At 58.6% G+C, this 13,418-nt stretch overlaps 1 protein-coding gene across 1 annotated transcript; it reads right to left on the reverse strand.

Moving 5' to 3' along the window:
• Nucleotides 1-639: 639 nt before the first annotated feature.
• On the reverse strand, nt 640-11,263 carry THEMIS2 (thymocyte selection associated family member 2). The gene is made up of 7 exons (XM_038758173.1): nt 11,170-11,263; nt 8,872-9,012; nt 3,854-4,270; nt 2,286-3,331; nt 1,890-2,121; nt 1,372-1,480; nt 640-1,058 (listed from the first exon to the last, which is right to left on the reverse strand). Exons 1-6 carry the CDS (start codon nt 11,261-11,263, stop codon nt 1,389-1,391), a joined length of 2,022 nt encoding a protein of 673 aa, XP_038614101.1. The 3' UTR covers nt 640-1,058; nt 1,372-1,388.
• Between the last annotated feature and the right edge of the window lie 2,155 nt (nt 11,264-13,418).

Raw genomic sequence — 13,418 nt, forward strand, 5'->3', positions numbered from 1 at the left:
GCGCTGCAGCCTGCCCGTGCCTCGGACCGGGCTTGGTTGACCAGAACCTCGTCTTCCCCACCCTCCACGCTTCTCCCTCTGTGGGTGCAGCCACCCCACTTAGCTTGTAGCCGCCGCGTCTTGTCTCCCTCCTGCACAGATGGTGAGGACCGATCCTCCCAGCCACAGCCCCAGAAACTGCCTGACAGGCTGGGACGTGGGCCCTGAGGAACGCTCCCAGCTTCGGCCAAGCGGGGCTGGGGTCAGAGGCTTAAGGAGGGGCCCGGCGGCTGGCAGGTGGAAGCCCGGGCCAGGTGTCAGCCTCTCCCAGTTGCCCCCACCCATGCTCCAGACCAGCTGGACCTCGGCCTGCTTCCCTTCTGAATCATTTCCCCTGGCTGTTTCCTTCCTCGTTCCCACGTCCTCCTGCACTGCCCTGCCCGGGCCCCCTGCCCCCACCCTCTTGCCTCCAGAGTGGCCGCAAACCGGGAAGTGAAAATGAAGGAGCCTAAAATTAAGCCCTTGTGGGGGTGGCTAAAGTCAGAGGGACGTAGGAGTGGATAGGCTCTGGGGCTCAGGGCCTCTCTTTGGGCCTTATGCTGCTGCTCCCTGACCCTCTGCTTTCTGGGAATTCGATGCCAGGGCAGAACTCGGGGGCCAAAGAGTTACTTTACTTGAATGATTTGAGTGCTCAGAAGGCGGTGTACAGGTCCGGACAGATGTGCTAAGGAGAGCTGGACCCCAGATACGGCAGAGCATGGGCTCAGAGCCACCCCCTCGCCCACGTGCCCCCGACCCGGTTGTAGCAGGGGTAGACAAACCCAGCCGTGTTTGTGCCGGGGTGCAGCTCCCAAGATCGGGAAGGAGGGTGCCCGCCTGGTTCTGATGCCCTCGAGGTCTTAGCACGCGGTCGGGCTGTTGCTCGGGAGGACGGTCCGTGGGGCCAGAATGGGTCACGGCCAGGAATGTGGAAGCCGAGGTTGGGTTGCCCATGCCCACGGTGGTGACTGCCCCAGGGCACCCGGTCTCCGGTGTGGCAGCAGACGGGCGACTTGATGTCGGTCTTCCTTGCGCAGGGCCTGGCGGGAGATGCCGGGGGGCAGCTGAGGGCCCGTGCCCTGCCGGGGCCATCCCATAAAGGGGCAAAGGCACGGCCCCCTGGGGAAACACAGGAATCTACACATCGATGAGACTTAAGGGGTGGCCCGGCAGCCTGCTTTCTAGGAGGGCTACCTAATGTCTTCTGGGCTGGAGGGGTGTAGGGACCGCTGTTTTTCCGGCCCATCCTATCCCCACCAAAACCACCTGCCGTTCCGAATCCCTTGCCACCCACGTGGCTGACGAGGGGGATTGGGTCAGCACCCTGGGCCCTGCTGGCCAAGTGACAGCTACCTATGCTCTGCCGCCTCTTAGTAGTGGAGCGCCGCTTCCTTCATCCGGCGGATGGTCTCCTGCAGATCCTCATCCACCATCTCGTAGTCGTGGTCCGAGTCGCTGTCACCTGGGGGTAACCAGTGGCCACGGGCCAGTGAGGGGGTGGGTGGGAGGGCTGGGGCAGGGAGCCGGAAAGAGCCAGCATGGGGGGGGCGGGGGAGGGTCAGCCTGAGTTGGAAGCAGCTTTGAGAAGTCATCTTGTCCCTCTCCCTGCCTCGAGGCTTTGCCCAAGCCTCCACCCTCTCCATCCCGGGAACCAATTCTGGCCTCTAACTGGCCCTCGCTGCCAGGGTCGGCAGTGCCTGCCGCCCAGCCGGAGCCAGAGTGGACACTGGCCAGCACCGGTCTCAGGGGTGGCCACTGTTCCTTCACTGGGACCAAGCATCTGACCCTCCACCCCCACCCTCCCACCCGCTCTCCAGCCTGGTGATGGATGGTGGGGAAGAGGGCTCAATCCACCAGCAGACCCGCCTCACCTGACAACTTTTTGTGCGGCAGTTTCTTTGGGGGCTGTTTTACTCTCTTGGGGACCCCACTGTAGGCATTCGGGGAGACCTTCGGATTTGCCGAGGAGCCCAGTGCCTTGACCGGAGCAGGTAGCGTCTTGGCCGGAGTGTGCAGTGTCGTCGCTGGAGTGGGCAGCATCTTGGCCGGGGTGGGTGACTGCAGACTTGGCCCCGGGCTCTTTGGCCCCACTGCAGGCGGAGACTGCAGATAGAAGGGGCCCCGGAAGAAATCAGATGCCAGGCCTAAAGGAACCTAGATGGTGGGAAATCGGGTGCCCTACCCCCGTACTGGGTTGCCAGGAGGTCTGAGGGACACTGGGGGTGGGTGCTGCGGGAGCCCCCCGCCGCCCGGGGTCCCAGGGGCACCTTCGTTGGAGTCTCCTGGCTGCGCCGCCGGCAGGCGGAGCCCCCAGCCTTGGACTGCCGGGCGGCATCCGGGCCCTTGGGGGGCCGAGGAGGCGGGGGGGCATCGCTGGGCAGCTCCCTCCGCAGACGGAAGTAGAAGGCTTCCGTGAGCTCCTCCACAGGGGATGGGCGGGGGTGCTCCCCACCCCAGGCCGGCGGGCCCCCGGACAGCACCACCAGAAGGTCCAGCCACCGGGGCGGAATCTCGAAGGCGGCGGATACAGCACCGGGAGGGGTTTCACCCAGGCTGGCCACCAGGAAGGGCTCGGCCACCCGCTCCTCCAGCCGCACGGCCGGCAGGACGCCCAGCGGGTCGGAGGGCAGGGTCGGGTCCCCGGCGGCCACCTTGACCTCCACGGGCAGTGGGAAGCGGGTGGTGACCTCGTCCAGGGAGTAGCGCCGACCGTCGCCGAGCTCCTCCACGAACCCGCCCGCCAGGGGCAGGGGCAGCACCAGCAGCTCCCGGTCCTCGCCGGGCTCGCCGGGCCCGCCCAGCCGGGCGCACTCCAGCCCCCCCAGCCCGCCGTCGTGAGCCGGGCCCAGCACCTCCAGCCGGTCGCCTACGCCCAGTGCCACGGCCAGCCCCTCGCCCTCGCAGTCCCGCGTGACCACCACGCGCAGCGGCCCGCCCGGACCCAGCCCCGCCAGCAGGTCGAAGGCCGTGGGGAACTCGCGCGGCCTGCGACGCAACAGCCCCCGGTACTCGCTGGACACCAGGAAGCGCCGCGGGGCCTTGCGGCCGGCGGTGGCCAGCAGGCGCCAGGCCGGGGCGCGGCCGTGGAGCCGGAGCCGCCGGCCTTTGCGCAGGGCCCCCATCCAGGCGCTCTCGAAGACAGGGCCCCCGGCCGGGCCCTCCAGGATCTCCGCCTCCACGGGGAACGGGCCCCCGCGGGCCAGGACCTCGCTCAGCAGTACTGGCTTGACGAAGTGCACGTGGCCGGACACGGCCGTCACGTCCTCCACATCCACCTCGAGGCTGGACGGGATCTTCACTACGTCCTTGCGCACTGGGTGGGTGAGAGGGAAGGGGTGGGGGCCGGGCTGGGCCGGGTTGAGGGCTGCTGTGCCCCTCTCCTCCCCTCCCCGGGCCGGTTCCCTTGGGTCTGGGTCGGGGCCCTGGAGCGGGGCCAGCATTGAGGCCCATAACCCCTAAACCGTCCCACTTAACGGGGACACCCGGACTGCTCCCCCTCCTCAGCTCTTCCCCAGCTCCCTGGCTGCGCCCCTCGGTCCAGCCCTCCCCACCTGGGGTTCTCGGGCCAAACGCCCCAGGAGCCCAGAGTGAGGGCTGCACTCTTACTTGCCCGTGGCCTGGTTTCTCTCGGGGCCAGCCTGCTTTCTTTCAGCCTGGGGAGCCCAGACTGAACTACGGGGATTGGATAAATCGGGCAGGGGATCGTGGCTCTGGCGGGGGTGAGGATAACCAGCTCTTTGGTTAAAGGACAAGTGACCCATTTGGGAACACCGCTTCCCCCCCATCCCACCCGTCCCCATCCCCACCTCCCACCCCCTGCATCCCGGGCACTGACTCTGCATGATAGCCTGGACCTCGTAGAGCGGCGTTAGGACGACGGAGGCCCAGCGGAGGTTGGCGCAGTGGAAGCGGCGGGCGCCGAGGGCCTGGGAGCGCAGGGCCTGGAGCAGTGTCAGCCTTGAGTTCGGCTCCCACCGCTGAAACTGGCCGGACAGGGCCAGGGGCAGCAGGAGCGGTGGGGACCCGGCAGCCCCCTCCCTGATCTCGCAGCGGCCGTGGCGCTGGCCGTGGCGCAGCTCCACGGAGGTCAGCGTGACTGGCTGGCCCCCGGGGAGCACGCGGCCCCCCACCTGGAGATCCCAGGCCGAGGTGAAGCAGACGGGCAGCCCACTGGGGGTGGCGGCAGCTAACAGGTCCTCCAGGCTGGCGAACGCGTAGGCGGCCGTGCTCCTGGGGATGGGGCAGAAGTGACCTGCGGGGACAGTGCGGCGGCCGCCAGTGAAGGACAAGGCCCGGCTGAGGAACGGACCCTCCCCATCCGGTGCCCCACTGGGCTCAGATCCTGCCAGGCAGGACGTCGGATTCATTCATTCAATCGTATTTATTGAGCGCTTAATGTGTGCAGAGCACTGTACTAAGTGCTTGGGAAGTACACGTTGGCAATCAATCAATCAATCAATCGTATTTATTGAGCGCTTACTATGTGCAGAGCACTGTACTAAGCGCTTGGGAAGTACAAATTGGCATCACACAGAGACAGTCCCTACCCAACAGTGTGCTCACAGTCCCTACCCAACAACGGGCTCACAGTCTAGAAGGGGAAGACAGACGACAAAACAAAACAGGTAGACGGGTGTCAAAATCGTCAGAACGAATAGAATTAAAGCTATATGCACATCATTAACAAAATAAATAGAATAGTAAATATGTACAAGTAAAATAAATAGAGTAATAAATCTGTACAAATATATATACAAGTGCTGTGGGTACGGGAAGGAGGTAGGGCTGGGGGGGGGGGGGGATGGGGAGGAGGAGAGGAAAAAGGGGGCTCAGTCTGGGAAGGCCTCCTGGAGGAGGTGAGTTCTCAGTAGGGCTTCGAAGGGAGGAAGAGAGCTAGCTTGGCGGATGTGTGGAGGGAGGGCAGTCCAGGCCAGGGGAAGGACATGGGCGGGCGGTCGACGGCGGGACAGGCGAGAATGAGGTACAGTGAGGTTAGCCACGGCAGAGGAGCAGAGGGTGTGGGCTGGGCTGGAGAAGGAGAGAAGGGAGGTGAGGTAGGAGGGGGCGAGGGGATGGACAGCCTTGAAGCCGAGAGTGAGGAGTGATGATGATGATGGTGATGATGCAGGCATTTGATAAGCACTTACTATGCGTCAGGCACCGTTCAAAGCGCTAGGATAGATACAAGGTAATCAGGCTGGACATAGTCCATGTCCCACATGGGGCTCGCAGTCTTAATCCTCATCTTACAGATGAGGGAACTGAGGCCCAGAGAAGTAAAGTGACTTGCCCAAGGTCACACAGCAAAGTGGCAGAGCTGGGATTAGAACCCAGGTCCTCTTGACTCCGAGGCCTGGGCTCTTATCCACTAGGCCACGGAGCTTCTGGGGACCAGCTTCAAGGGTGCCCACCCCACCTGCCTGCTAGACCGGCCCTCGGTAATAATAATAATAACGATGGCATTTATTTATTACTCTATTTATTTATTTATTTATTTTACTTGTACATATCTATTCTATTTATTTTATTTTGTTAGTATGTTTGGTTTTGTTCTCTGTCTCCCCCTTTTAGACTGTGAGCCCACTGTTGGGTAGGCACTGTCTCTAGATGTTGCCAACTTGTAGTTCCCAAGCGCTTAGTACAGTGCTCTGCACACAGTAAGCGTTCAATAAATATGATTGATTGATTAAGCGCTTACTATGTGCAAAGCACTGTTCTAAGCGCTGGGAAGGTTACAAAGTGATCAGGTTGTCCGATGAGGGGCTCAAAGTCTTAATCCCCATTTTACAGATGAGGTAACTGAGGCCCAGAGAAGTGAAGTGACTTGCCCAAAGTCACACAGCTGGCAATTGGCGGAGCCGGGATTTGAACCCTTGACCTCTGACTCCCAAGCCCGCGCTCTTTCCATTGAGCCGCGCTGCTTCTCCTGTCAGCTCCCAAGTAAGTGTCAGTACGTAAGCTCCCAGGTAAGTGTCAGCTCCCAATCAATCAATCGTATTTATTGAGCGCTTACTGTGTGCAGAGCACTGTACTAAGGGCTTGGGAAGTACAAGTTGGCAACATATAGGGACAGTCCCTACCCAACAGTGGGCTCACAGTCTAAAAGAGTGGGCTCCCAGGACGGAGGCCTCGCCGACTGCCTCAGCCGGCAGGGCCGCACCGCTGCCTGCTGTCTCCCTGCAGTCGGGGAGGAGTGTGGGGAAAAGTTGGAAGTTGGAAGGAGGGGGGAGCAGGAATTGCCTTCCACCTGCTCCTTGCCCCAGCCCGCTGTTACATCAGGCAGGCTCTCTCCAATCCCTGGGGCCTGGGGGCCTGAGACCCTGCCTGCTCTGCCGAGAAAAGGCCTGATGGCCTTGTGTGTCCCCCTTCTATCATCATCATCATCATCAATCGTATTTATTGAGCGCTTACTATGTGCAGAGCACTGTACTGAGGGCTTGGGAAGTACAAATTGGCAACATAGAGACAGTCCCTACCCAACAGCGGGCTCACGGTCTAAAAGGGGGAGACAGAGAACAAAACCAAACATACTAACAAAATAAATAGAATAGATATGTACAAATAAAATAAATAAATAAATAAATAAAGTAATAAATATGTACAAACATATATACATATATACAGGTGCTGTGGGGAAGGGAAGGAGGTAAGATGGGGGGGATGGAGAGAGGGATGAGGGGGAGAGGAAGGAAGGGGCTCAGTCGGGGAAGGCCTTCTAGACTGTGAGCCCACTGTTGGGTAGGGACTGTCTCTATATGTTGCCAACTTGGACTTCCCAAGCACTTAGTACAGTGCTCTGCACACAGTAAGCGCTCAATAAATACGATTGATTGACTGATTGATTGATTGTGTCCCAGACAGGGCCTGGAGTTGGAGGTACAGGACTGAGGAGCTAGGTGGGGGAAAACACAGAGAAGTGAAAGAGAGACAAAGAGAGAAGCAGAGGCAAAGAGAGACAGAGAAAGAGAGATGTCAAAGTTTATCTTCAGGTTAAAAGCTTCAGAGTCTACGAGAAGCAGTTTGGCGTAATGGATAGAGCAAGGCATGGGAATCAAAAAGACCTGGGTTCGAATCCCAGCTCCACCACGGGTCTGCTGTGTGACCTTGGCTAAATCACTTAACTTCTCGGTGCCTCCATTCCCTCATCTGTAAAACGGGGATTAAGACAGTGGGACAGTATTTGGGACAGGGACTGATTCCAACCCGATTATCTTGTACCTGCCCCAGCGCTTCAGACAGTGCCTGGCGCATGGTAAGCAATTTTAATAAATAACCACAATTATTCTCATCATTATTATTATTATGAATGCTGGTGTAAATGTGTGTATGTGAGCAAGTTCATGTCTGGTCTGTGTGTCAGTATCTGTGAGTGGTCTGTGTGAGTCAGGATCAGCGTGTGTCTGTGTACAGTCAGTGTGTATCTGTGTGTCTGTGTGACTGTCAGCATTTGTGTCAGTGTGGGTGTGTGTCTGCATGTGTCTGTGTGACTGTCAGCATGTGTCAGTGTGAGTCTATAAAAATGATGGCATTTGTTAAGCGCTTACTACATGCAAAACACTGTTCTAAGCGCTGGGGGGGATACATTGTGATCAGATTGTCCCACGGGGGGCTCACAGTCAATCCCCATTTTACAGATGAGGTAACAGGCTCAGAGAAGTTAAGTGACTTGCCCGAGGTCACCCAGCAGACTTGTGGCGGAGCTGGAATTCGAACCCATGACCTCTGACTCCAAAGCCCCGGCTCTTTCCACTGAGCCATGCTGCTTCTCTGCTTCATGAGTGTCAGTGTGTGTGTCTGTGGATCAGTGTGCTGACTTCTTGCTGGCTCCTTGCCCCCAGCCGCAGCCCAATGCCAGCCCCTAACCCCATTTCTCAGCCCCTAACCCCATTTCTCAGCCCCTAACCCCATTCCTCAGCCCCCAACCCCATCCCTCAGCCCCAGTCCCAGTTTCAGCCCCCAACCCCGTTCCTCAGCCCCCTCAGCCCCCGCCCCCAGCCCTGGGGTACAGCTGGGTGAAGGTGACTGGAAGGGGAATGCCCTGGAGGATGAGGGGCAGGAAAGTAGTTTTGCATGATAACAGTGATGACTGGGGCACTGACACTAACCACACCGGCCCCAGGGGATGGAGAAACAGGGTGGGGTGCGGGTGGGGAGAGAAATGGGAGATGAGGTGAGGCGGGGGATAGCATATGGGGACAGAGGGAATGGAGGGAGGGAATGGTAAGGGGAAGGGTGGGGAGGACATGGTGGCAGGGCTGGGTCTGTGGTCATTCCCCCGACCATCCTGGACCCCCTGAGGGACTGCAGGATGCAAAGTCACCTTTGGTAGGCCTTTCGGCTGATCTGCCGCTGGGCTAAAATTCTGGTGTGAAAACAAGTTTTCTCCTCTTCCAGGCGGTGACAATCTCACAACTCCACCCTACTCAGCGGAAATGGGGCGAGGGGGATCGGAGGAGGCTTGTGTAAAGGTGCGTATGTTAGCAAGTGCGTGTCTGGTCTGTGTGTCTGTCTGTGAGTGGTCTGTGTGAGTCAGGATCAGTGTGTGTCTGTGTACAGTCAGTGTGTCTGTGTGACTGTCGGCATTTGTGTCAGTATGTGTGTGTGTGTGAAACCAGACGGTGGGAGTGTGTGGCAGGGAGCGGAGCGGAGGCAGGTGGCAGAGGGGAGCAGAGCATGCTGAGAAGCCACTTAGTGGTTTGGGGGTACCTGGACTCTGTGTAGTTCCATCATCATCATCATCAATCGTATTTATTGATTCCGCACGTACGTGTGTGTGCGTGTGTTCATTCAAGAGCCCTTGCGGGAGGTAACTGTGGAGGTGGGAAGGCCCCGGTGGAGACCTGTTAGCCTCACCTGAGAAATCAGGTGGCAGCTCCCTGGTCTGGCCCGTGTCTGGGTTCTTACAGATGACCTTCTGGAGCTGGATGTGCGTGATCTTCATCAAGTCCCCGGTGGACAGACAGCACTCGTTACCGTCCACCTCATACACGGAGCCTGGGATGGAGGGAAGGGGAGGAAGGGCAACATCACCATCCGGGCCGCCGTGGCCCTGGTACCCACCCCTTCTCCCTCACAGGGGGCTCCTGGCCCAATCTTTGCTCCTCCAATCTCAAGTGGGTTCCCATCTGAGCCCTGGGGACCAGTGATACACTGGGGTCAGCAAAGCAGAAGTCCTAGGGGTCGAGGGAGCCAGTTCACACCAGAACTGTCCACTTGTGGTCAGTTTTGGTTCCTTTTTGCCGGTCACTTCCCTCGGACTGTCCGCCCTCCCCTTCTGGGTGCTTTGCACGAAGTAAGCGCTCAGTAGATATAACCAAATTGAATTGAATTGAATCCTGCCCAAGTCACCAATTCCTTTGCAGGGAAGATGGGTGGGAGGGTCCAGATGCAGTCCGCACCTCCTGCTGACCAGTCCCGGAGGACCACAGCTCCCTCATCAGTCCTCTGCACACCCCCTTTTCTGTCTGCCCACACTCCTTTTGACTGACTCTTCACACCCCCAACATGGAAGGGACCAGTCCCAGTGCTCACAGGGCAGTCACTTCAAGCTCCCATTTCTGCTCCTGGTCCTACCCCTCACCAGGAGGTTGGAAAACAGGCCTAACTCAGCTTCCAGCATGGGGCAGCTGAGGAGAGTCAAGGAGGGGGTATAGGAAAGGGGGCCATGACCAGGACAGCAGCAGCAGGAGGTGTCAGGCAGAGCAGTTGAGCACAGTTACCCAAGTCCCCATCTCTGCCAGTCTTGGGAAAGGCGAGAGGCTGTGCCCATGGATGCCTCACCAGGCATCAGTCCAGGCTCCTAACCATAATAATAATAATAATTGTGGTATTTGTTAAGCACTTACTATGTGCCAAGCACTGCTCTAAGCTTTGGGATCCATAAAAGGTAATCAGGTCGTACACAAGTCCCTGTCCCACATGGGGCTCATAGTCTCAATCCCCATTTTGCAGATGAGGGAACTGAGGCACAAAGAAGTAAAGTGACTCGCCCAAGGTCACACAGCAGACATGTGGCAGAGCCAGGACTAGAACCCGCGTCCTCTAACTTCCAGGCCAGTGACTATTTCCACTAGGCCACAGTGCTTTTCTGGGCTCCTCACTGGGCATCACAGTGTCTGGCTGCCCTGCTTAACTGTTGTCTCACCTCCCGCTCCTGAAACTGAGTGAGTGAGTGTGTGTGTGTGTGTGAGTGAGAGAGACTGCTTGTTTGTGGCTCATCCCCCACCAGATTCCCAGCTCCCAACTCTCCCTGCCTGTTGTCCTGCCCCTGCTGCCCCTGGGTCTCCCTCTCCTGCTGCTCCTTCAGCCCTCCCTGCTCAGCCCCTCCTCCTCCCACGCCCCCTGACCTCTCCCCTGTCACAGCCCCCCAGCCCCCTCCCCGATTCCGCCAGGCACCCGCTGGGCCGGACAGTTTAAACCATCCCGGAGCCCTGGGTTGGGCCGTGCTGGGCAACTCCAGGCACTTGCTGACTCTTGGGGATTTCAATTCCTCTTCTGGGAAATGGGGAGCCTCCGCAGTTACGCAGCCTTGCGCCCCCATTCCTCCTGTCCTGCCCCCCTCCGGTCCCTCTTTGTGCCCCTCCCCAGCCCCCCTCCCCTGCCCCATCCAAATCCTCTGCCCTGCCCGGGGAGAGGGTGGTTATTCCTATCCTTGCAGCCCCCACTGCTCAGTCCTGTCAATCAATCAATCGTATTTATTGAGTGCTTACTGTGTGCAGAGCACTGTACAAAGCACTTGGGAAGTACAAGTTGGCAACATATAGAGACAGTCCCTACCCAACAGTGGGCTCACAGCCTAAAAGACAATGGGCTCACTGTCCTCATCCTTCTCCCCAGTGTCCCCTCCTCAGGCTCCCCAGAGCTGGGCCATTGGCCTGGCATTTAGACCCCAACACTGCCATCCCCTGAGCGCCCGTCCCTCCCTCCCTCAATTCAGCCTCAATGTCACACCCAAGGCCCAGTGGCCTCCTCCTTCTCCTTTTCCTCCTCCTCTTCCTTCCCTCTCCCCATCCCGACCCCAACTCTCAGGTCCTTCTCAGGTCCTCCTCCGGTCCCCTGCAGCATCCTCGGTGCCCTCGAATCAGGCGGCAGAACCCGGTCTCCCACCTGCCCGGTCCCCCCTCCCTGAAGCCCAGCCCGGGGGCCACTCACCCTGGAAATAGACCCCCGAGCAGATCTTCAGCACCCGCGGCAGGGTGGCGGGGTCCAGGGAGCAGATGTAGTTGTGGAAGGAGAGGGGCTCCATGACGGGGCGGGCCGGGCCGGGCCCTGTCTCTTTGCCCCCGCACTCTGGGGTCCCCCGGACCCCGGCTCCCCGCCTCCCCGCCGCCTCCGGACTGAGCCGCAGCCGCCTGTCGGTCCGCAGCCCTGACCCCGCCCGCCCACCGCCCTCCTTCCTGCTCCAACCACACGCCCATCCTGCCTCCAGCTGGGGCCCAGGGGCGGGAGTCATTCATTTATTCAATCATATTTACTGAGTGCTTACTGTGTGTGTAGCTCTCTTCCTCCCTTCAAAGCCCTACTGAGAGCTCACCTCCTCCAGGAGGCCTTCCCAGACTGAGCCCCCTCCTTAATAATAATAATAATAATAATGGCATTTATTAAGCACTTACTACGTGCAAAGCACTGTTCTAAGCGCTGGGGAGGTTACAAGGTGATCAGGTTGTCCCACAGGGTGCTCACAGTCTTAATCCCCATTTTACAGATGAGGGAACTGAGGCACAGAGAAGTTAAGTGACTTGCCCACAGTCACACAGCTGGCAAGTGGCGGAGCCGGGATTTGAACCCATGACCTCTGACTCCCAAGCCCGGGCTCTTTCCATTGAGCCACACTGCTTCTCCTTCCTCTCCCCCTCCTCCCTCTCCCCATCCCCCATGCCCTACCTCCTTCCCCTCCCCACAGCACCTGTGTATACGTTTGTACAGATTTATTACTCTATTTTACTTGTACATATTTGCTATTCTACTTATTTTGTTTTGTCAATATGTTTTGTTTTATTGTCTGTCTCCCCCTTCTAGACTGTGAGCCCGCTGTTGGGTAGGGGCCGTCTCTATATGTGGCCAACTTGTACTTCCCAAGCGCTTAGAACAGTGCAACAAGTACGATTGAATGAATGAATGTCCGAAGCGCGTGGGAAGTACAAATCGGCCACATATAAAGACGGTCCCTACCCGTCAACGGGCTCACAGTCTAGAAGGGGGAGACAGACAACAAAACAAAACAAGTAGACAGGTGTCAATACCAACAGAATAAAGAGAATTATAGCTATATACACATCATTAATAAAATAAACAGAGTAATAAATATGTACAAATAGACACCAGTGCTGTGGGGAGGGGAAGGGGGAAGGGTGGGGGGGACAATGGGGAGGGGAGGAGGAGGAGAAGGAGGAGAGGAAAAAAGGGGGGCTCAGTCTGGGAAGGCCTCCTGGAGGAGGTGAGCTGTCAGTAGAGCTTTGAAGGAAGGAAGAGAGCTAGTTTGGCGGATGTGTGGAGGGAGGATATTCCAGGCCAGAGGTAGGACGTGGGCCAGGGGTCGACGGCGGGACAGGCGTGAACGAGGCCCAGTGAGGAGGTTAGCAGCAGAGGGATGGTCGCGAGGAATGGGCGGCGAGGCCCCCCCACCCCATCTGGCCCACCTCACCCCCATCTCTGCTCGGGGGAGGGGGTGGGTGCCGAGACCCTCCCCCCAAAAAGCCCTCCACCCCCCGCCCCCTCCATGCTCCCCAGTGAACACTGACCGCCATCGCACACCCCGAGGATGCTCGCCTCTGACTAGGGCAGGCCGGGCAAGTGGCAGGGCCAAATCAGCAGCCCCCTGGTCCTAATGCCCTCTCGGAGGGTCAGCCTGGGCTGCGTTATGGAGGCGGCAGGGGATGTGGGGCGCCCGGCCCGGGACTGATCAAGGCCCGAGAGGCAGGGGTGGCTCTGGCCTGGGCCGGACGGGGGCAACTAACTGCCCCGGAGGACAGGGGTCAGACCCCGACTGGCTCAGAATCCCGAGGCAGGCACACGGGGCAGTGGGCACACCGAGCCGCGGGCACATGGGAGAGTCCACAAGCCCACACCCACACACCCACACCGCACCCAGCACCAGTTGCCCAAGCCACATCAACTGAATGAGCCAGTTCTGTACTTGACGGAAAGGCCCCTGGAGCTGAGCCTTCTCTGGAGGTATCTCTAGGGAACACTGGAAAAAAGCTGGCTTATTTATTTTTTTTATTTTTGAATGGTATTTGTTAAGCACTTACTAAGTGCCAGGCACTGTACCAAGCACTGGGGTAGACATAGTCCCTGTCCCACGTAGGGCTCACAATTTTAATCTCCATTTTACAGATGAGGTCACTGAGGCACTGAAAAGGTAAGACCAAGGTCACATGCTGCAGGCAAGTGAAGGAGCA

Source organism: Tachyglossus aculeatus, chromosome 16, assembly GCF_015852505.1.
Source record: "Tachyglossus aculeatus isolate mTacAcu1 chromosome 16, mTacAcu1.pri, whole genome shotgun sequence".
Lineage (NCBI taxonomy): Eukaryota > Metazoa > Chordata > Mammalia > Monotremata > Tachyglossidae > Tachyglossus > Tachyglossus aculeatus.

What these genes read in the sequence shown, in the direction of transcription:
- THEMIS2 (XM_038758173.1), bottom strand. Translation starts at nt 11,263, where the DNA reads ATGGAGCCCCTCTCCTTCCACAACTACATCTGCTCCCTGGACCCCGCC. An exon ending in GGTCCAGGCTATCATGCAGA is followed by an intron (nt 3,332 to 3,853) that starts GTCAGTGCCCGG and finishes TCACCCACCCAG; the next exon opens with TGCGCAAGGACGTAGTGAAG. An exon ending in GCCGCACAAAAAGTTGTCAG is followed by an intron (nt 1,481 to 1,889) that starts GTGAGGCGGGTC and finishes GGTTACCCCCAG; the next exon opens with GTGACAGCGACTCGGACCAC.